We start from the raw sequence: 19,802 nt of genomic DNA, 5'->3' as shown, positions 1-19,802 counted from the left end.
GCATAGAGACAGCATGGCAGGCATAGACAGGACGGCGTAGAACGGTGTTGATAATTCCAAGATACCAATTTTCCGGCAAACAAATATTTTGGCAATAGATAGGACCCAAGAAGTTCACTGAACATAACATCAGACAGCGGTCTCCCAAAAATCATCTCATCTTCTTTGCCCCTTCTTGCCAGTCTCGTTATACAGCAAGCGCGTCTATTTTAAAAACTTCCACGCGCAACTCCTCGTATTGATACAGATACACACAAAAGCCACGCGTAACGACTCTTGCTTCGTCTTTGCTTTCCAATCCATTTTGTTCAAGTACTATACAAAATTCTCATTTGTACAATGCAAATCCTTGAGCGACGATGTGCTTCTTTTTGAATACCATTTATACCATGAACCATATTTCCCTCCCAAAACACAAGATCGTACAATAACATCACTTCTTCACGACACCCTTCACCACCTCCCCAACACCTGCCGCCTCCTCCTCGTCTTCATCCTCATACACCCATTCCCCGTCTTCCTCCTCCGGCTCCCCAAAAACGCTCCTCCAAACCCTCCCCCACATCCCCTTCTTCTGCGCCAGCGCCAACACCATGATCACGGGCAAATGCCACACACTAGCCCAGAACAATCCCCTCGCACTGCCCTTGTGGCCCTCCAGCCTCCAAAACTTGATGGCCTCCCAAACCAACCACGCATTAACCGGCAAGCTCGTCACCGCAAAGCTCCACTCCGTCACGCCCGTGGCACTCAACCCGACACAAAGCGGGATAAACGCAAGACTATACCGCAGCGCTACGCGCCCGTTGCGTGCGGGGTTGGTCCACGCCAGCATCCGCAGGCCAGCAGCCTTGTACTCGTGCCTAATTCCCCATGAGAGAGGCATAAAGTGGGGGAATTGCCAGGCGAACAGCAGGCCGGCGAATAACCACCCGCCCAGCGAGCTGCCGTCGCTAGCAAAGAGGAGCTCGCGCCACGTGCCGTCGCCCGTGGCCGACTCGCCTGCTGCTGCGGCCCAGCCCATCAAAGGCGGGATACCACCGACGATGGCGCCCACCCACGTGTTCACGGCGCTGATGCGTTTGAGCGGGGTGTAAGCGCCCGCGTACAAGGCGATGTTGGCGGCGCCCAGAAAGGAGACGGTCGGGTTGACGCCAAAGTAGAGCGCCAAGGTGCCGGCGAGGCCGCAGCCTACGGCGAAAAACACGGCGGCTTTGGTGGTGAGCAAGCGCCGGACAAGAGGGCGCGTGCGCGTGCGTGTCATCTTGGAGTCCGTGTCGGGCTCGTAGAGCATGTTGAGGGCGTTGGCGGAGGCGGAGCACAAGGTGGTGCCGGTGGTGAGGAAGAGGAGGGTGAGAGGAGATAGGGAGGGGGCGAGCGAGGTGTCGAGCGCAGAGGAGGTTAGGAAGGAGGGGACAGGGTATAAGGCGTAGGGAACCATGGCGGATAGGACGACGAGCACGGTTAGGCGCGGCTTGGAGAGACTGAGGAGCGAGGAGAGACGTCGCTTCAAGGAGTCGGCGGGCGCAGAGGCGGCGGCGGCGGCGAGTTGCGACGAGGCATCGGGTGCTAGGTCGGCGGTGGGAGCGTCAGGGTTTATGAGAGGTGTTGGTGTTTTGCCGTTTGCTGCTGCTGCTGCTGCTGCGGCCGCTGCGGCTTTTCGCTGAGCTTGTCGGCGACGGTGGGGGAGGAGGGTATCATCGACCGGCGGTAGGTCCGTGGCTGTCGTCGGTTGTGTTGTAGAGCTCGATCCATGGGCGGTATCGGCTGTTGTTGATGTGGTGGAAGCTACCGTGCTGCTCCGTTGGGAGCTGGCCGAATCGTGAATGCCATTGGCTTTGACGCGGGGGAGAAAGGCATTGGAGACGAAATAGCCGGCCCTGAGGCGTTGTGAAGGGGTCGCGACTGGGGCGCGTGAAGTTGTAAGAGTCCTCCTTAGGGTACCGGGCAACCTGCTCTGTGGTACTAATACTAGTCTCCGTTGTTGACACACGACTCTGTCGAGGAGGACATTGCGTCGGAGGGTGGACGTCGGCGGCCGCATCGTTCGGGGGAGAAGATTTCAGGTGCCGGCTCGAATCGCCATCGTCCGTCGCTTTGGTAATCGGGAGAAGCGACCGGGGTCGGCGTTGGCGGTCCGGGCGAATTCCAGATCGAGGATAAGGGAAAATGGGACCAGGACGGGACCTGACTGGGCGGCCGAGATGGAAATCGTGAATGGGGAATCGGAGCCGGCAGACAGCGGGCGGGCGGGCGGGCGGCCAACTGAAGCCAAGCCAAGCAAATGCCCTGCCCTGCAGTCTGTCTCCACTTTAAAGTTGTCCCCCCACTATGTAGAGTCTTTTCGTTCTTGGGGCATTTTTGTGTAGCTTGGACGATTTGGCATCTTTCCTGGATTTCCTATTTTCTGCCAGACCAATTCAATTGTCAAAATCTCCTCCTTGGTTCCAACCTTTACCAACCACGATCTCACGTCCCGCTTCCATTCTGCCAAGAACAAGCCCCACAAAGGCACGCTGCATTAAAACAGAAAGCGGGATAAGTCCCCGCCGAGGTGCTGTGGCCCGTGCAGAAGGTACCAGCTCTCTCGAGTTCTCAATGCCGGTGCTCTTGATCAGGACGGGAGCTTGGGTCAATTTTGAATCATCAACTCCCCGTCAATGACGACGATTACACTCTATCATATCCTGGGGAATAGCCCCCACCCCCACCAGACGTCTATCGAATGACCGACATATGACCGCCGTCTTGCAAAACTGCAGAAAGCACAGTGAAGAAATTCTCGAGTTTCAAAAATCCCAACAAGGACCTTCTGTCTTTTCAAGAGCCGGCGCGTTCATCCGCTGTAACATCGCGTTCATGGGCGGCTTGAATGCCTCTTTTAAGCGCCGGTTCTCGGGGAAAGGGCGTCTAAGTCGCCAATGACGCCGCCTCTTGTCTTTTCACGGTACCTCCCTTCCGGGAATCAAACGCCACAAGCCCGCGCAATCTCGTCTTGGATTTGTTGACATGCCTTCGAGAATCGGTGCATGCTTTCGAGATCTTTACTGGCCGTGCATTTGATGCCCTTGGTATCGTTATGACTGTGCTTCCGAACCAGGCGCATCACTACCATCTCTACAACTCGACCTACCGCGAACACCATAACCGGCGCTTGTCTCAAGTGTCCCCCCGTTTCAGTCTATATCCTACCAGGACAGACAACCTCCACAAAGAAATTCTCTATTTCGGGTCTTGGCCTCGTAGCGGGCTGTGCTACCTGCGATCTCCCTTGATGACATGGGCGCCTAGCACAACGTCAAGGGGTCTACCATTTTTGATCGCAAGACCCTTCCACCAAAGTCAAGGGATGGGTGGTTACAGTTTCATTACCTGACGGCAAATACTTACAGAAGTGAACCACTCCAACGGGCTAAAAACGAAGTTAGCCCGATGCATCAACAGTTCGGCTCGCGCGCTGTCCTTCAGCATCTTTCTCTACCCTAAAATGTACGTGATGAAATCCAGAAACCGAGGCACGCATCAAGTCATATTCTATAGCCCTCTCTATGGATGGGTGTTTGGGTCGCTTGAAACGCGTCTTGATCTCAGGATTTATCATGTACCGTTTGGGGTCGATTTTAGCGTGATTTGGTTACAGAGTAATTGACCTTATGAGTGGTACACCCAGAAACGACCTCCAACAATAAATCGGACCATATCAGTTCAATCGGGTATGGTGTAGCGGTAACATCGTTGACTCTCACTTCTCAGGAGTGACTGCTCTCTCAACAGCCCCGGGTTCGACTCCCGGTATCCGAGTCTCCAAATTCTTTTTTTCTTTTCTTTTTTTTCTTCTTGTCACTGTTCGCATGGTCCATCCCTTCATTGTTGTGTTTGCTAATTCTACACTATCGATTCTTTCCCGCCAACATCCCGTTCTGCTTGGACCCCTCTTTCTGTACTGCGTATTTTATCCCGTAGCCGACTATGAAACACCAAACAGCGGTGCCCTACCTACACTACCCGGCGATAGATCGGCCTAATGTCGTCATCGCCCAGGCCTTGGACAAATGGTCCCTGAACGAGTGGTGGGAGATCGGCGACATGCAAATCAGGACATCCCAGAAATAGAACTCCGCCTTCACTTTCCCATTCTACACTACTTACTCTATTCATCGATTCTTGCCATTCACATCGATATATTTTCTACGTACGGCCTATCGCGGTCCATTTATCCTGCAACTCCCCCCCCTCCTGTACTCAGAACACCGAAGCTGTACAACAAAATTCCACCAACCACCATGGCCTCCCTCCTCAATCAGCTTCGTGGCTTGACCACAGTCGACTGTGACACTCTCGACGCCCATGGTGAGCAACACAATACGGCTATCTCCGCCGAAAACAAAGTAACACGCTTTGACAGTCGCGCGCATATACGGTCCTTTTGCGGATTGTACATCGAATCAGGTATGTCTGTCTGGCTCGAATACCACCACCAAGCTCAGCGTAACCACTCGGTGAGACACACAAGAACACACACAGCATTGCTAACACGACCTAGGCCATTGTTCTTGCTGAAATTACCAAACTTGACGCCAATGGAAAGCTCATCTACCAAACTTTGATCGACGAGATCATTCCCATCGCCCACTGGATGTTTGGCAACCAGACCGATGCCACGGTAGAAGAGCTTGCCTCCGAGCTGCTGGCCGTTGGCCTCGCCCTGCGCTTCATTCCCCATCTGAACGGCTTCATTCACATCCAGACCAACCCAAAGTGGTGTTATTCCACCGAGAAAACTGTCAAGAACGCCGAGAGTAAGCAAGCCTACACTGAGCCCCAACTCAATATAGCCAGTCTCTCTGACCAATCCACCTATCTACCCAGGAATCGTCGCCCACCTTAAACACCTCGCCCCCGACTTCGATACCTCGCGCATATGCATCAAGATCCCCGCCACCTGGGAAGGCCTCCAAGCCTGCCGCGAGCTCGAGCGTCGGCACTCCATCGCCACTCTAGCTACCATCGTCTTCAGCATGGAGCAAGTCGCCCTCGCCGTCGACGCCGGCTGCCGCTACGTGGCGCCCTACGTCAACGAGCTGCGCGTGCACTTTGACGCCACCTACACGGACGCAAACAAGGACCGGGCCGCCCTCTTTTGCGGCGCGGCGCAGCGCTACTGCGACGAAGTTGCTTCCTCTGCTTCTGCCGCGGAAGCCGCGCATGGGTCCTTGAATCTGCAGATGCAGACGCAGGTGCTGGCTGCCTCCTTAACGAGCGTGGAGGAGGTGATGAGGCTGGCCGGAGCGGTGAAGCACATCACGGTGAGCCCGCCGCTGTTGATGGAGCTGGAGGCAACGCCTGCGGCGGGATGGCCGGGTGCGAGCACGGTCGGGGCTGCGGCAGCGATTACGGGCTCGAGGGTAAATGGTGATGCGGTCAGGTTGAGGGAACTGGTCAGGGACCAGAGTCAGTGGCGGCTGGCATTCACGAGGGCCGAGGCCGGCGAGAGTGAGAGGAAGTTGGGGCAGGCTATTGGGATTTTTTGCGACATGCAGGATCAGATTGAGAGGTTGGTGAGGAGGTGGGATTTGACGGGGAAGAAGTATGCGAGAGGCTAAGTGGGTGGGCGTGTGTTCATCGTTGTACGTGACATCGGCCTTGCTTTTTCTGCTAGCCTTTTCGAAGTTGGGACCCGGCGTGTTTGGCGTTGGGTTGGCAAGTCAGGAACCGAGCAGCGTGGAGCGTTGCTCTCTCTGGAGTGTAGACATGCTGGACATGACTTGATTTGGGACATCCAGGTTGATATGTTAACCGGCGAAACAGTCTTGTGGGCACCGACTGGAATCCTCGTCTTTCTTTTTCATCTGGAAAAAAGTCATTCGCTAATGTAGAGACGACCATCACCCATGCTTCTTTTTCTCCTATCCCAAACTTGACGCCACAGATTACTTTGAAGGGACCTGAAAGTACGACACCAATGCTGTCTTCCATTGATTAATGGGAGCGAAGCTGCAACCTGGAGGGATATCTGTTGGTTGATGATGATGATGATGGAAAGAGCGAATTCCGAGCAGATGTCTGCCTGATGCTCTGGAGCATCGACTTATACTAACAAACCACAAGAACTGGAAATGTTAATCAGCGAACCACCGCGTGCCATCTCTTTGAACCAAATTGATGTGCTCTTGCCGGGCGACAAATGCCAGCATCAACACCGCGACAGCAGTCTGCGCCGTATGAGACATGGCGACGTCGTCGCAAAACATCGCGCCGGCATGATGCCGCTATCGACGCAATCAATTTATCGACACGTACCTGCATTTCTTCCGTTCCGTGGAATAACGCCGCAACGTGCTCGGCCGCAGCATGCAGACGGGGGGTATACACTGCAGTGCATGGCATCAACCCATCCACTGTACTGTACGTCCGACTCCATCAATGATCGACTCTCACGTTCACTCACCAGGTTCACTCTTGTGACACGCTCATAGGACGGAAATAGATTGAAACCCGAACTCCATCAGTCCGGGCTTTGAAAGAGCAAGAAGTCGAGGGTTGCGCTTGAGGATGCACAGCGGATGGCGTTGTTGATCTCTGCCCCTTTTTGCCAACCCGACAGCTTGAATACGGCCTCTAAACACCTACTATGTAAGTATGTGAAGAGAAAAGGAGAAAACATTTCCTAGACTCCGTATGGCTTCTCCCGTCCGTTCGACAATCCCAAGTCGCAACAGTTTTCAGGTTCGGAAAACATCTTCAGCCGTTAAACGTCCCGGTTCCAGCGTCATTGATGAGCGAGGAAGCACCCGCTTCGTCGCTTCGTGCCGGATCGGTGTCATGATCATCTGATAACTCGCCCACCTACCCGGAGACCCAAGGTTAGCTGAGCGATTCCTCATGAGCTCACGAGATCAACAAGGATGTTCCCCAGGAAAGGAGCTCAGGGTATGCTCGCCAAGCCGTTGGTTCCCCGGATAAAAAGAAGCCATTGTCCCCTGTGCTTCCCCGCAATACCTCACACCAAGCCCGGGCATCTGGGGGATCGCTTGGTTCGCCTTTTTCCCCCAAATCTTCGCTTGTTTCGATTACCCGGTCTACATCGCTCCTCATATTCAAGATAGCCTCGCTCTTGGCCTTTTCTGACTCTTTATCCTGGCCCAGGAGCGATGAACATACCTGTAAATACTCTAGGCTGGCTGCTAAGCAGGAAATTCTTTGGTCTCCGGTTTCTGGGTAACCATGGCGGGGTGGGCATTTACCGTTGGGCATTGTTCAACTTGATCTCGAATGGCCCCCTCCCAAAAAGAGGAAAAAAGGATGCTTCACGTTTGGCACCCCCACACTGGAATGCGGGTTACATCCTGAAATTGCGGGACAATGTGTCTCGCCAATAACCTCACCGACCAATCATAAATTAACAAGATCTCTCCCCAGAACCCCAACCTCGCTCGCTGGCCCTTCCCCAAGCTTCATTTTATCCGCTGTGCCAGTAGCGATCCGCCGCCTCCATCTCCAACTTTGGTACCTGGGGTACGGCAGCTTGGTCGAGGGTGGTATTTGCCGGTTCACTAGCCTCTCATGAGGAAAGCGAGCTAGGTCGACAGGGTCAACGACAACCTTCCGGAAGAAACGAATGCCACCTATCCGAACGGTTTACCTTGCTAGTTGATTTATTTATCCACAAACATGGTAAAGGGTAGAAGCACCATGCCGTCACCGGGAGCATATGGACCGTCTCGTAAACGCTCGCTGCTTCAATAAATCATCCCAACCTCCGCCAGTTGATCTGTGATGCTGATGCCTTTTCATCGTGTTGTTCCCGTGCCGCCAAAAAGAGAGCTGTCTCGAGCATTCGTTGATATCCCCACTTACCATACAGTTGCTACTGTATAGCTCGGGTATAGCGTACCATTGAGTCCTCCTCACAATGCTCCTCACGGGTGCCAAGGGGACCTTATGGCTCGCCTTCACCTCCGTGGTCGCGGCCCTAGGCCAGGAGCCCATCATCTCCTTCGACAAAGCACCGGGTGCTCTCCAGATTGCTGGTGGCAAGACCTCCAAAGGCCAAATCCGGGTGGCCAAGAATGAGTACTGGGGCGTCATTCGCGCTGCTGGTGATCTCGCTCTCGACTTTGGCCGCGTCACTGGCATGAACTACACCCTTTCCAACGGCGAAAAGGGTGCCAGTCCGGCCGTTTACACCTACAACCCGGTCGATAACATGAACAACACTCATGTAAGTACTTGCGAACACCAAGAGAGCCTGGACCGCCGATTCAAGTAAGGTACGTAGCTGACAGCTCAACAGTACAGCACCACTGGAATCGCAAATTTCACCGGACCTGCTTACTCCGACCCCTCCCCATCTGATACCATTATCATTGCCGGAACCATTGGACATTCCGAGGTTATCGACAGCCTCATCGCCTCCAAGAAGCTCGATGTGTCGGCCACCAAGGGCAAGTGGGAGTCTTTCACCAGCCAGGTGATCGAAAACCCCATCCAAGGCTGTTCTTCAGCACTGGTTATTGCTGGAAGCGACCCTCGCGGAACAATCTTCGGCATCTACGACGTGAGCGAGCAGATTGGCGTCAGCCCTTGGTATTTCTGGGCCGACGTGCCGACCAGGCAGAACAAGAACATCTACGCCCTCAACAAGAAAAAGGTCCAGGGGCCGCCGTCTGTCAAGTACAGAGGCTTCTTCCTCAACGACGAGCAGCCGGCCCTGACCAACTGGGTCGAGGAGCACTGGGAAAGAACGCCCTATGGCGCCGGCTACGGGCCTGCCTTCTACGGCCTCATCTTCGAGGTTCTGCTTCGTCTCCGAGCCAACTACCTCTGGCCCGCTCTCTGGGGAACCATGTTCGAGGTGGATGACCCGGGCAACCAGCCTTTCGCTGACGCTTTCGAGATCGTCCTGGGTACCTCTCACACCGAGCCCATGATGCGTGCGCAAAACGAGTTTGGTCACTTCTACCAGGGCCCTTGGGCGTACAACCTGAACAACGAGACCATTGATGATTACTTTCGCTACGGTGTCCAGAGAGCCAAGCCCTATGCGCGCAACAGCTTGTGGACGATGGGCATGCGCGGCACCGGTGACACGGCCATCGAGGGTCTCGGTGTTGACCACATTGTGGACATGCTGACCACCTTGGTCCACAACCAGCGTCAGATCCTCGCCGAAGGGTTGGGTGTATCCGACGTTACCACCGTCCCGCAGGCGTGGTGTTTGTACAAGGAGGTCATGACCTACCTCTTCGCCGGCCTGGAGGTCCCCGACGACATCACTCTGCTGTGGGCCGACGACAACTGGGGCCATGTCCGCCGACTTCCGCTGCTCAACGAGACCGCCCGTGCCGGAGGCGCTGGTGTTTATTACCACTTTGATTACGTCGGTGACCCGCGCAACTACAAGTGGATCAACACGGTGCAGCTTTCCAAGACGACCGAGCAGATGCACATGACGTATGCCCGCGGCGCTGATAGAATTTGGATCGTCAACGTTGGTGATATGAAGGCGAACGAGATCCCCATTAACCACTGGTTCGACCTGGGCTATGACATGGAGAGATGGGATGTTGACAGCACCGAGGAGTGGGCCAGGACCTGGGCCGCCCGCGAGTTCGGCTCCACATATGCCGATGAGATTGGTGATATCATGATCAAGTATGCCATGTACGCCAGCAGACGCAAGTTTGAGCTCGTCGAGCCTCAGACCTACTCGGTCATCAACTACAACGAGGCCGACGCGGTTCTGCAGCAGTGGGCTGAGCTCCGTGCCCATGCTCAGGCTGTCTATGATAAGCTTGACGAGGCCTACAAGCCTGCCTTCTTCGAGATGATCCTTCATCCTGCCATTGGCGGTGAGGTCGTCCACAGGATCTATGCGGGTGGTGCGAAGAACTTGCTGTATTCTGGCCAGAAGCGCAACTCTGCCAATGAGGTGATCAACCAGGTTTTGGCGGCGTCTGACGAGGACTGGCAGTTGCAGGAGCGCTGGGATGCTTTGCTCGGCGGCAAGTGGAGGCACTTTATGGATCGTACGTTGAACCCTTTTGGTCAAAAGGAATTGGTAGGAGTTGTGCTAACCTTGGACTGGCAGAAACCCATCTTGGATATGACGGCTACTGGCAGCAGCCTATGAGGAACACCTTACCTGCCATGGTGTACGTCCAGACACATTTTGTGTCTTTGGCTGGCCACGTTGGTGTCGGCGTTGAGGGCTCGAACGCAACAGTCCCGGGTGACGACAAGTACCACGCCAACAGCGGCAACAACCTCTCGCTCCCACCCATGGATCCCTATGGCCCGGCTACCCGCTATTTTGACGTCTTTTCTCGCGGTACCAAGGACTGCACCTGGCAGGCGGCTCCATGGCAGCCATGGGTCAAGCTGTTGCAGTACAATGGCACAGTTGGACCCAAGGGATCCGATACCCGCGTCCAAGTCTCGATTGACTGGTCCAAGGCGCCCAAGGCACCTTTTTCCAGCACCGTGAACATCAACGTCACGAACTCGTGCGGTGGCGGGCCCATGGTCCAGGTCCCCGTGCAGATGCGTTCCGTGCCCTCCAACTTTACCAAGGGCTTCGTCGAATCCGACGGGCACGTCGCCATCACGGGCGCCCATTACTCGGCCATCATCCCACCCAAGGAAAAGTCGAAGCTCAACGACAAGGTAACTTACCACACGCTGAGCAAGTACGGCCGCAGCGGCAGCGGCGTCGGTCTGGTGCCTCTTAAGACGGAGAAGTTAACCGTCGAGACCGCGCCGGCGCTCGAGTACGACCTCTACTTGTTCACCAACCACACCAAGGCCAACGTGACCGTCCTCATCTCCCCAGCACTCAATTACCTCGGTGAGTGGACTCCGCTCGAATACGGCATCTCCTTATACCCCGCCGGCGCATCCACCCCGTCTGAACCGAAGATGGTCCGCCCCGTCGGTCCCACCGTCGGCGCCAACATGCCCGAGGGCTGGGGCTACGCCGTCGCCGACAGCGTGTGGGGCACTGTCGGCAACTACACCACCAGCACCTTTTCGGTACCTCAGGAGGGCGCGTACAAGCTCCGCTTCTGGGCGCTCATGCCGGGGATTGTGGTGCAGAAGATCATTGTCGATATGGGCGGCGTCCGCAAGAGCTTCTTTGGCCCGCCCGAGAGCTTCATGGTTGGCAGAGACCAGGTGGGGAGGTATAACCAGACCAGCTTTTTGGCGGAGGTTGATACGCTTGGTGGATTGCATGAGAAGCAATAGAATAAGGGTGGATGGACGGGCATTGTTGGATGCTCCGGCCGAGGCACGGGGTTGATTCGAAAATTGAAGCTCTATGAGCAGCGAGCGCGTTTGATGTTTTTAGTACCTATTTCTGTTTCATAGTGACATGACCTTGGGGCCATTGACGCCACACAAGCTTGCGAATGGATGCCCCGCGCAAAGATGGAAGTCGAGAATAATGAGATGAACGAATGGCGGTCTTCTGTGGACTTCCACTTTGTGTTGCTGGAACTTGAAAGCTGAGTGGAAGTGTGTTCCGTCATTGCACCTGTCAGCCACTTGTTCAACGCTAGCTGCAGCTGTAGCGCTGTGGTGGAACAAAGTTTAGCCTCTTTCAGTGGGCAGACCCTCGCCAGACTGGGCGGGCAGCGCCAGGGCTTCCACCTAACTTACACATCACCCCTGGTTTGTTCGTTAGCTTGGTACCTACTTACAGGGGTTTTGAACAGGGGGAACGACAAAGAGTAAATGCCTTATAATTATACCGATTATAGAAGGTGATAAAGTGAAAATTATAAATGATTGGTGATTCTAGTGGTTTTTAGTTAGGATAAGAGGTTTGTGTGCGTGTGTGTGAATCCCTTCCGTCAACTCGTTCTGACGTTGAAATCTAGTGATTTTGGCTAATCGAATTGTACGAATACACCTTTCTGACCGTGTCACCCCCCTGGGGAAGGATGTGGGGCGTGTCCCGCGCTAACAAACAAACCAGCATTGATGTGTACGCTAACATCCAAGTGGAGCCTGCCACCTCAGCAAATCGTTGTTGCAGCAACCAGCGGGGCCAGGCTGATAAACACGCTTCTTCCATTCCACTTCCCTTCCTTCCCGTCCTGGAGCCGGGGGGCCGCGGTGGTGGAAACATGGATGGAATCGATTTGTAGGTCAGGTCCATCCATCATTCTTCCCTCTTGTCTCCCTTGTGTCCTGCATTCATCCGTTCTGCATCACGGGTCGCATCCATCATCGGGTTGTTGTTTTGTTCTTTACTCTTTTTCTTACTATTTACTCTTGCGTGACCCACCACCGCCCCTCCATCGTCAACATTGGATCGCACATCACCAACAACTCAACCAAGGCCTTGGAGGGACCAAGTACGTACTATAACGAAAACCTACTACTATCGTACCACGACACACAGGCAGACAGACTACATTTGCAAACATAGCCCACGACATTTACGACACGACCGACCTTACAAAGTACGCGACGACGACCAAAAGAAATCACCTACCTGTATCGCTCTTATTTCTTTCTTTCTTGGAAGACACGCCGATATCCCGACCCAACTGCCACTCTCTACTGCCTGCCGACTTATCTAGCATTCCAATACACATACTTTAACGGCCCTTTGTTTCACCCCGGCCCTCGCTTTGCAGCCAAAACCTCTACAAGAAGGACGCCGGCTCCGGACCAAAGGAAAAGAAGGTGGGCCGAGCCGGCTACGGACATCAGCAGACAGACAGGTGGAGGTGCGAGGATAAGGAACCCCCAAGATGTTGGGCTATCCAGACCCGAACGCTTCGTCCATTACGGTCGCAGGTATGTTTCGCAACTCTGTGCGGTCCGTGTCATTGCTTTCTTGCTTGTTATTTTTGTTTTGCTTTGTTGTTCAAAGAGGAATGCGCTGGCTGACTTCAAGTATGCTATAGTTCGTGTCCGACCGTTTACAATTAGAGAAGCTGCCCAACTGTGAGCAATACCACTGCCTTACACATGACGCGCTCGACAGACTGGACGAACCGAGGCTGACAGATGCCATTGCATACAGGGTCAGAAGAGATGAGGGTACGGTATTCCTGGGAGACGGGTCGCTGGCGGCCGCGCCAACCCCAAAACTCAACCAGAGGGGAATCCGGCCGGTAATCAAGGTGGTGGACGATAGATGCCTGTAGGTTCTCTTCCCTAGAGGCAGGACTGATGATGTATCCAAAACCAGAGATGCTAACAAGTTCGCCGATGAAAAGTGTTTTCGATCCTCCAGAAGATAACCCAATTCAGAAATTCTCTCGATCAGTCGTGCCAGCGATGGGCAAAAAAGTCAAGGACCAAGTCTTTGCCTTTGACCGAATCTTCGACGAGAACGCCTCCCAGGTGGAAGTCTACCAAGGCACAACCAAGGGCCTCCTGGATAGTGTCCTTGACGGCTACAACGCGACTGTCTTCGCTTATGGCGCCACCGGCTGCGGCAAAACCCACACCATTACCGGAACGCCACAATCTCCGGGCATCATCTTCCTCACCATGCAGGAGCTCTTCGAAAAGATTAACGAGCGCAGCGGCGAGAAACACACCGAGGTCACACTCTCCTACCTTGAAATCTACAACGAGACGATTCGGGACCTGCTGGTGCCTCCTGGCAGCGCCACGAACAAGCAAGGGTTGATGCTGCGTGAGGACTCGAATCAAGGAGTGAGCGTCGCCGGTCTGACGAGCCACAAGCCCAAGGATGTGCAGGAGGTCATGGACATGATAGTACAAGGCAACGAGTACCGCACCGTATCCCCCACCGCCGCCAACGCGGTCTCGTCACGCTCACATGCCGTCCTGCAAATCAACGTGGCGCAAAAGGACCGGAACGCTGCCGTCAATGAACCCCACACCATGGCCACGCTATCCATCATCGACTTGGCTGGAAGCGAGCGCGCCAGTGCAACCAAGAACCGCGGCGAACGGCTGCTGGAGGGCGCCAACATCAACAAGTCCCTCCTCGCGCTGGGCAGCTGCATCAATGCGCTTTGCGACCCGCGCAAGAGTAACCATGTCCCTTACCGAAACAGCAAGCTGACGAGGCTGCTCAAGTTCAGTCTAGGCGGAAACTGCAAGACGGTCATGATTGTATGCGTGAGCCCGTCGAGCGAGCACTTTGACGAAACGCAAAACACGTTGCGGTACGCGAACCGGGCCAAAAACATCCAGACAAAGGTCACGCGCAATGTTTTCAACGTGAATCGCCACGTCAAGGACTTTTTGGTCAAGATTGACGAGCAGATGGCCCTCATCAACGAGCTCAAGGCCCAGCAGCGCGATGCCGAAAAGGTCTTCTTCGCAAAGTTTCTCAAGCAGAGCGAAAAGCGCGATGCCGTAGTGCGAGAGGGCCTGGCCAGGCTGCACGCCGCCTACGAGCATGCTGAGAAGGACCGCATGGAGGTGATTGGATTCATGAAGCAGCAGCGTGCTATTGAGAGAAGGATCGGTCTATTGTCGTCTTGGATTGCAGCCTTTGATTCCGTTTGCGATGCCCGCGGGTGCGCGAGTGAGGAGGAGATGCCTGCTCCCTTGACAGCCATCCGCAAGACCGCCGTCGGGATCCTGAACGAGCTCGAAACCACTAGAAATCATGTCCACCAGCGTCTTGGGAGGTGTAACTGGGAGCGAGCCCTTGATACAGCGCTTCAGCACAGCATTTTGCAGTTACCTGCTATGGGCGGGAACAGCGAAGGTTGCAACGCTGAAAGGGACATTCTCGCACGGGAGGCAGAGTTACTAAGAACAGGATTCATGCGGGATGCGTACCACGAGGTAGTTGAGCAGGACAAGGCTGGTGATGCAGCGATCTTACAGACATTACTAATGGCGCAGTTTGAGATCATGGCGAGCCTAGAGGAGTTGTTGAGGATGGAGGAGCGACAGGCGATGGAGCATGCGAAGGCGATGGTGAACAGGCTGTTGGAGACGGGACTTCAGGCGGTTGGCCAGGTCGTCAAGCCTGATGGAAGTCTTTCGACGGCTGGGTACCAGGGAACAGGACTCAGTGTGCCCAAACTGAGGAGGAAAAGTGGTGCGATTAATGGCGCAAAGACGATTCCCCAACCGGTGTTTTCCGCCAGCGCGGCGCTGACAACGGCAATTTCGACTTCGACTGAGACTGCTATGGACATCTCGACGGAGCCGGAAGCGGATGTAGAGGGGCAACTGGAGAGCTGGGACGGGGAGAGCGTTCCTCATCTTTCACCAGTAAAGGCCAGAAAGGTTGCCTACGCATCATCCAAGAAGGCCGGCACTTCGTTTACATTCACGCCCGTAAAGAAGAAGCATTCTGTGCGATGGAGAGACGATGAAACAGAAGAAGGAACACTAGCCGACTTTGAGAAGACGCCGCAGAAGTGGGACTCTAGTCCGGGCGAGCCTGAAAATGGCATTTCGCCTGTTCGACCGCCGATGCCGAGTTACCTTGGCAGCATGAAGAGCCCTCCACCTCCACAGCGCGACAATACCGACGAGGACGTAGAAATGGACGACGGGGCTGGCCCGGCATTGTCATCGATCCCAGATCTTTCGGGGCTATCTATCGGCAAGCCGAACCGGTTCCAGGCCGGATTCTTGTCCAAGTCTAGGACTTCACTGGCTGGATCAACCCCCGGAGCGACTATCACTGGTAACGGAGTACTTCAATCGCAGCCACCACCGGTCTTTAACTTGAACCTGGCCAACAGCAATAACTCTATATCACAGCAGAATGGAGGTAACGAGGAGAGACCAGCGCAGCCGTTGAGGAGCATTCCCGTGAGTCGAGCAGCTAATGCCTACTCTTCGCCGATATCATACTCAGCCAAACCGCCGAACGCGGCTCCTTCAACGACGAACACGATGAGCAGCGGCAACCACGACGGAAGCCCCAAGACTCCACAACCACCAACCACGTCCTCCTTACAACAGGTTGACGAAAACCAGCCACCCGTCACCGCACGCAAGTCATCGTCTCGATTGTCACTCGGCTCGGCCATTCCGCGCCGCCTCTCTACCTCACCCCGTTCAGGTTCTGGAGGCTCGACGGACTCGGATAACTCCCTAGTCATCGACCCCCTCAAACTCAGATCGGCCCTGCAGGAGAAGAAACGTCGCGACAGGCTTAGCTTGATGTCGGGCACCGCAGCGTCGATCGCCAAGGCCAAGCGAAGGGCGTCTAGCGCGGCGCCACTTGCAAACGGCCCCGGTGGCGGTAACGGCTCGGCTTCGACTCCAGGGCCAGCGGCGTCACGGCCGAGCATCGCCAAAGTCTCGCATAGGGCCAGCATCGGTCAAGGCAGATCGAGCGTCGGCGGTCACAGAGCCAGTTTCGGAGGCAGTCTGCACGGAAGAGCCAGTATGGGCGCTCACCACCGGGCCAGCATCGGTGCGGGCGGCCACCCGGGACTTGGAGGAGCTGGGCGGAGAAGCAGTATGGGCGTGGGCGGCGGCCCACTGGCTAGCGCCACCAATGGTATTTCGAGACATCGGAAGGGCAGTGGTCTAGAAAAGTCGGGTGCGGTGGCTGCCACTAGGAAGGGAGGTATTCCGTTGCCGACTATCGCGGGGTCGCCTCCTGTTAGAAGCGGGACGACAGGGTTGGCCGCTAGGAGGGCCAGTTTGGGTCCGAATAGCGCGTGGCTGGTGGAGAGCGGGATGATGGGGCCGAAAAGTGGCATTGGTTTGACGAATGCTCAACCTAGGAGGATGGGGATTAATGGAAATGGAAGTGGCTTCGGCAAGGGAAGTCCAAACGGAGGTGAAGAAGATAACAATTCTGCGTCAGGGACGACGGCCGCGAATAGGCTGAGCGGGTTCGGATCATTTGATGGTAAGAATAGGAGAATTACCATTGGGGCTGGGCCGATTGGTAAGAAGTCGAGCTCTTCCCTGTGGCAGTGAGGATGGGGGAGCGATCGTATTGCATAGCGTAATTAGCATGGAAGCAGTGCTGCTGGATAAGGGTTAAGCGTCGTCACTTTAGGCTAGATGGGTGTTTGCATAGCATTCATGTACCGTTGTTGTACATTTCTTTGGTCGGAGGTGTGGTGGAGTTGAAGTTGGCCTTCTTGTTTCTTTCGTCCAATACTCCAATGACGGTTTCTGCATTGCTTGGTAGAAGGCTGCGAGTCAAAAACATGTCCCTGAGTACATGTTACTTGTACAGACTTGGCGAATTCTTACTCACTATACCTCTTCAATTTGCAGTGCACCGATGACCCGACGGTGGTGGTGGTAATGTTGATGATGAGGGGTATCACGTGCAATGGGTGTGGCTGAGCATGGCAGAGAGACGCTACAAGCCACAGTTACATCAAGTAGAACCCAGCTTGCTGCTACTGTGGCTGAACATTGGTCGTCCGCGCGCGTCGCTGCGACAGCCGCCGCGGTACCCAAGTAACGAACCAAAAGCTCAATTCATTCAGTTGCAGTTCCATCATCGCCAACCCACCAAGAACAACGAACCATTCCCATCCCATCTCCATTGACGCCGACGACAACGACCACCCTACATTGTGCTCGTCCATCACCACTTTGACTCTTGCCACCATCATCTGAACTGGAGTAGTCTTTCTTTTCTATCGCACAAACGACGACAGATCAATCAAGATGGGCAAAAAGAAGAGAGGACACCCCGACGTCGAGGAGCTCCTTGCTCGTCCATGGTGTTACTACTGTACGTACCATCTGCCTGAGCTATTTGTTTATGTATCTTGACTAATACGCTGCTTGCATCTGCCCAGGCGAACGTGATTTTGAGGATCTCAAGCTCCTGATCTCCCACCAGAAAGCCAAGCACTTCAAATGCGACCGATGCGGCAAGCGACTGAACACGGCCGGCGGTCTCTCCGTCCACATGAACCAAGTGCACAAGGAATCGCTCGACAAGGTTGAGAACGCGCTGCCCAACCGTCAAGGGCTCGACATTGAGATCTTCGGCATGGAGGGTGTCCCCGACGACATTGTCCAGCAGCACAACCAGCGCATCATCACAAACTTTTACACAGCACAGGCCGAGCGCCATGCCGCCACGGGTAACCCCCCGCCGGGACAGGCTGGTGGCCAGGGACCTGCCAAGAAAATCAAGATCGAAACTCCCGAGGAGCTGAAGAAGAGGTTGGCGGACCACAGGGCAAAGGTCGCGGCGATAAAGGCGAATGGCGGCGTGCTACCGGTGCCTGTTGTTGCGCCGAAAGCCCAGCCTGCTTCTGTGTCGCCGGTTACTGGACAGAGTCCGGCGCAAGGCGTAAGTTCTCACACCATTATTACTTGTAGACGAAGCTAACCTATCCCATTTGCGTCAACAGGCATCTCCTTTTCCTCCACCGCAGCCAGGATTCCCGTACCCCCCACCCGTCGGCGTCCCCGGTGCCTTCCCACCCCCAGGACAACCAGGTGTCGTCGGCGCATACCCTCCCGTCTATCCCCCTCCCGGCGCGACACCCACACCCCCCGGTGCGCCTGGCGGCCCGGGCTTCAATCTTCCCGCCAGACCGACGGGCGGAGCCCTCCCGCAGAGACCCCCTTACTACAACAACTACAACGGTGGCGCCGTGCCGCCACCAGGTGCATACCCCGGTGGAGCCTCGACTGTCGATGAGCTGGTGTCTGGCGCGGCGAGGCAAGGAGGAGGAGGGGCCCAGGGCGACGAGATCGATCAGCTTATCCGTGCTGCGGAGCAGGGAAGCAAGCCGCCTGCCAGGGCGGGAGAGGACTCTGCTGGTGGGGAGAAGAAGGGTAAGAGTAAGGATAAGAATACGCGCATGGTATATGGGGATAGCGAAGTCAGTCCGGAGGAGAAGATGGCGCTGCTGCCGAGATATGCGGTTTCTGCGGCGTAGGGCCTCTCCAGGAATAAACAGATGGATCTTGGCCCTCTCTCTATTGAGAAAAAAAGAAAGCGATGGGGCCATTGAGATGGTAGTTGAATCTACCCTCGGTGTTGGTATCACTGGTATGTCTTGTATTGTTCGAGGTAAACATGGCACACGGGGGGGATGGTGAATGGGCGTCAAAAGGATATTACTGTTCTGTTAAACACTAGGTATGTCGGTCTTATCGAGTTGTACTTTGCTATGTTTAGGGAGTTCGTGATCAAGGTGATGCCAATGGCAGGCAAGCCCATAATCGCGGATGCGTTCTCCCTTGCTTTCTGGTTTACAGAGCCTACTTCGGCCCCTTTCACTCGATGACCATGGGTAAGGCCATCTGGGTGATTCTCTGGCGGTTGCAACAAGAACAATACGGCCTGATCCTGCATTGGGTGTTTACGCTCAAAACAATAGCTGCTGACTGGAATGACATAGCTATTTACGACTCCGATCCCCCCCACAACAACAAAACATCCACGCAACACAACAGCGTTGGGGCCCTTCATTCACATGAGACATACCATGCCGAAGGTCTGCGTGAACTGTGAAGCTACAGGGGGGTCGCGCGTTCTCGTTCGTTGGATTGTTTTGACCCCACATTCCCAAACTGGAAAACAAACAAACAACAACAACGGACGAACAATTCCCACACAACCTGACTGTCTGTGCCCGCAAGAATCAGAAAAAAATGTCAATTCAAGACGCGGCGGTGATGCGAGTTGACGGCATAATTGATTCCGGCTTGCCGTGAAATCTTTAAGAAGTCCCGAGTCCTCTTACAATGTCCTTGCCCATCAGTCGTGCATATGAAGGAACCTTGTCACTTTTTAACAGGAGAACTGTGAACCGATTCGCTCTCTGCCTCGCTGCCAACTGGCTGATAACATTGCTTTTTCTTCCCATACTGTCCATCCGTTTGCATTGTGTATCCTTCCA

At 54.9% G+C, this 19,802-nt stretch overlaps 5 protein-coding genes and 1 non-coding gene across 6 annotated transcripts; 5 read left to right on the top strand and 1 right to left on the bottom strand.

Moving 5' to 3' along the window:
• Positions 1 to 282: 282 nt before the first annotated feature.
• Positions 283 to 2,206, bottom strand: B0T23DRAFT_50546 (mitochondria Protoheme IX farnesyltransferase). Its single transcript, XM_062841385.1, has one exon. The coding sequence runs from the start codon at positions 2,042 to 2,044 to the stop codon at positions 434 to 436; it is 1,611 nt and encodes a 536-aa protein (XP_062688476.1). The 5' UTR covers positions 2,045 to 2,206; the 3' UTR covers positions 283 to 433.
• A 1,503-nt stretch (positions 2,207 to 3,709) lies between these two features.
• B0T23DRAFT_t401 lies at positions 3,710 to 3,801 on the top strand. The gene has a single exon. It is a non-coding gene; the product is annotated as a tRNA-Glu (tRNA).
• A 482-nt stretch (positions 3,802 to 4,283) lies between these two features.
• B0T23DRAFT_326714 (uncharacterized protein) lies at positions 4,284 to 5,603 on the top strand (the record flags this gene model as incomplete). The annotated part of the gene is made up of 3 exons (XM_062835566.1): positions 4,284 to 4,388; positions 4,544 to 4,799; positions 4,870 to 5,603. 3 exons carry the CDS (start codon positions 4,284 to 4,286, stop codon positions 5,601 to 5,603), a joined length of 1,095 nt encoding a protein of 364 aa, XP_062688475.1.
• Positions 5,604 to 7,583: 1,980 nt separating this feature from the next.
• On the top strand, positions 7,584 to 11,280 carry B0T23DRAFT_50470 (uncharacterized protein). The gene is made up of 3 exons (XM_062841383.1): positions 7,584 to 8,221; positions 8,294 to 10,028; positions 10,091 to 11,280. The coding sequence occupies exons 1-3, from the start codon at positions 7,913 to 7,915 to the stop codon at positions 11,242 to 11,244; spliced, it is 3,198 nt and encodes a 1,065-aa protein (XP_062688474.1). The 5' UTR covers positions 7,584 to 7,912; the 3' UTR covers positions 11,245 to 11,280.
• A 1,317-nt stretch (positions 11,281 to 12,597) lies between these two features.
• B0T23DRAFT_50430 (uncharacterized protein) lies at positions 12,598 to 16,992 on the top strand. The gene is made up of 4 exons (XM_062841381.1): positions 12,598 to 12,807; positions 12,918 to 12,957; positions 13,037 to 13,156; positions 13,233 to 16,992. Exons 1-4 carry the CDS (start codon positions 12,762 to 12,764, stop codon positions 16,894 to 16,896), a joined length of 3,870 nt encoding a protein of 1,289 aa, XP_062688473.1. The 5' UTR covers positions 12,598 to 12,761; the 3' UTR covers positions 16,897 to 16,992.
• A 449-nt stretch (positions 16,993 to 17,441) lies between these two features.
• On the top strand, positions 17,442 to 19,274 carry B0T23DRAFT_390637 (uncharacterized protein). Its single transcript, XM_062837890.1, has 3 exons — positions 17,442 to 17,671; positions 17,739 to 18,241; positions 18,303 to 19,274. Exons 1-3 carry the CDS (start codon positions 17,605 to 17,607, stop codon positions 18,834 to 18,836), a joined length of 1,104 nt encoding a protein of 367 aa, XP_062688472.1. The 5' UTR covers positions 17,442 to 17,604; the 3' UTR covers positions 18,837 to 19,274.
• Positions 19,275 to 19,802: the final 528 nt, after the last annotated feature.

Source organism: Neurospora hispaniola (genome assembly GCF_033458365.1).
Source record: "Neurospora hispaniola strain FGSC 10403 chromosome Unknown B0T23scaffold_10, whole genome shotgun sequence".
NCBI lineage: Eukaryota > Fungi > Ascomycota > Sordariomycetes > Sordariales > Sordariaceae > Neurospora > Neurospora hispaniola.
The sequence above is the reverse complement of the archived record's forward strand: the minus strand, read 5'-3'. Positions and strand labels throughout refer to the sequence as shown.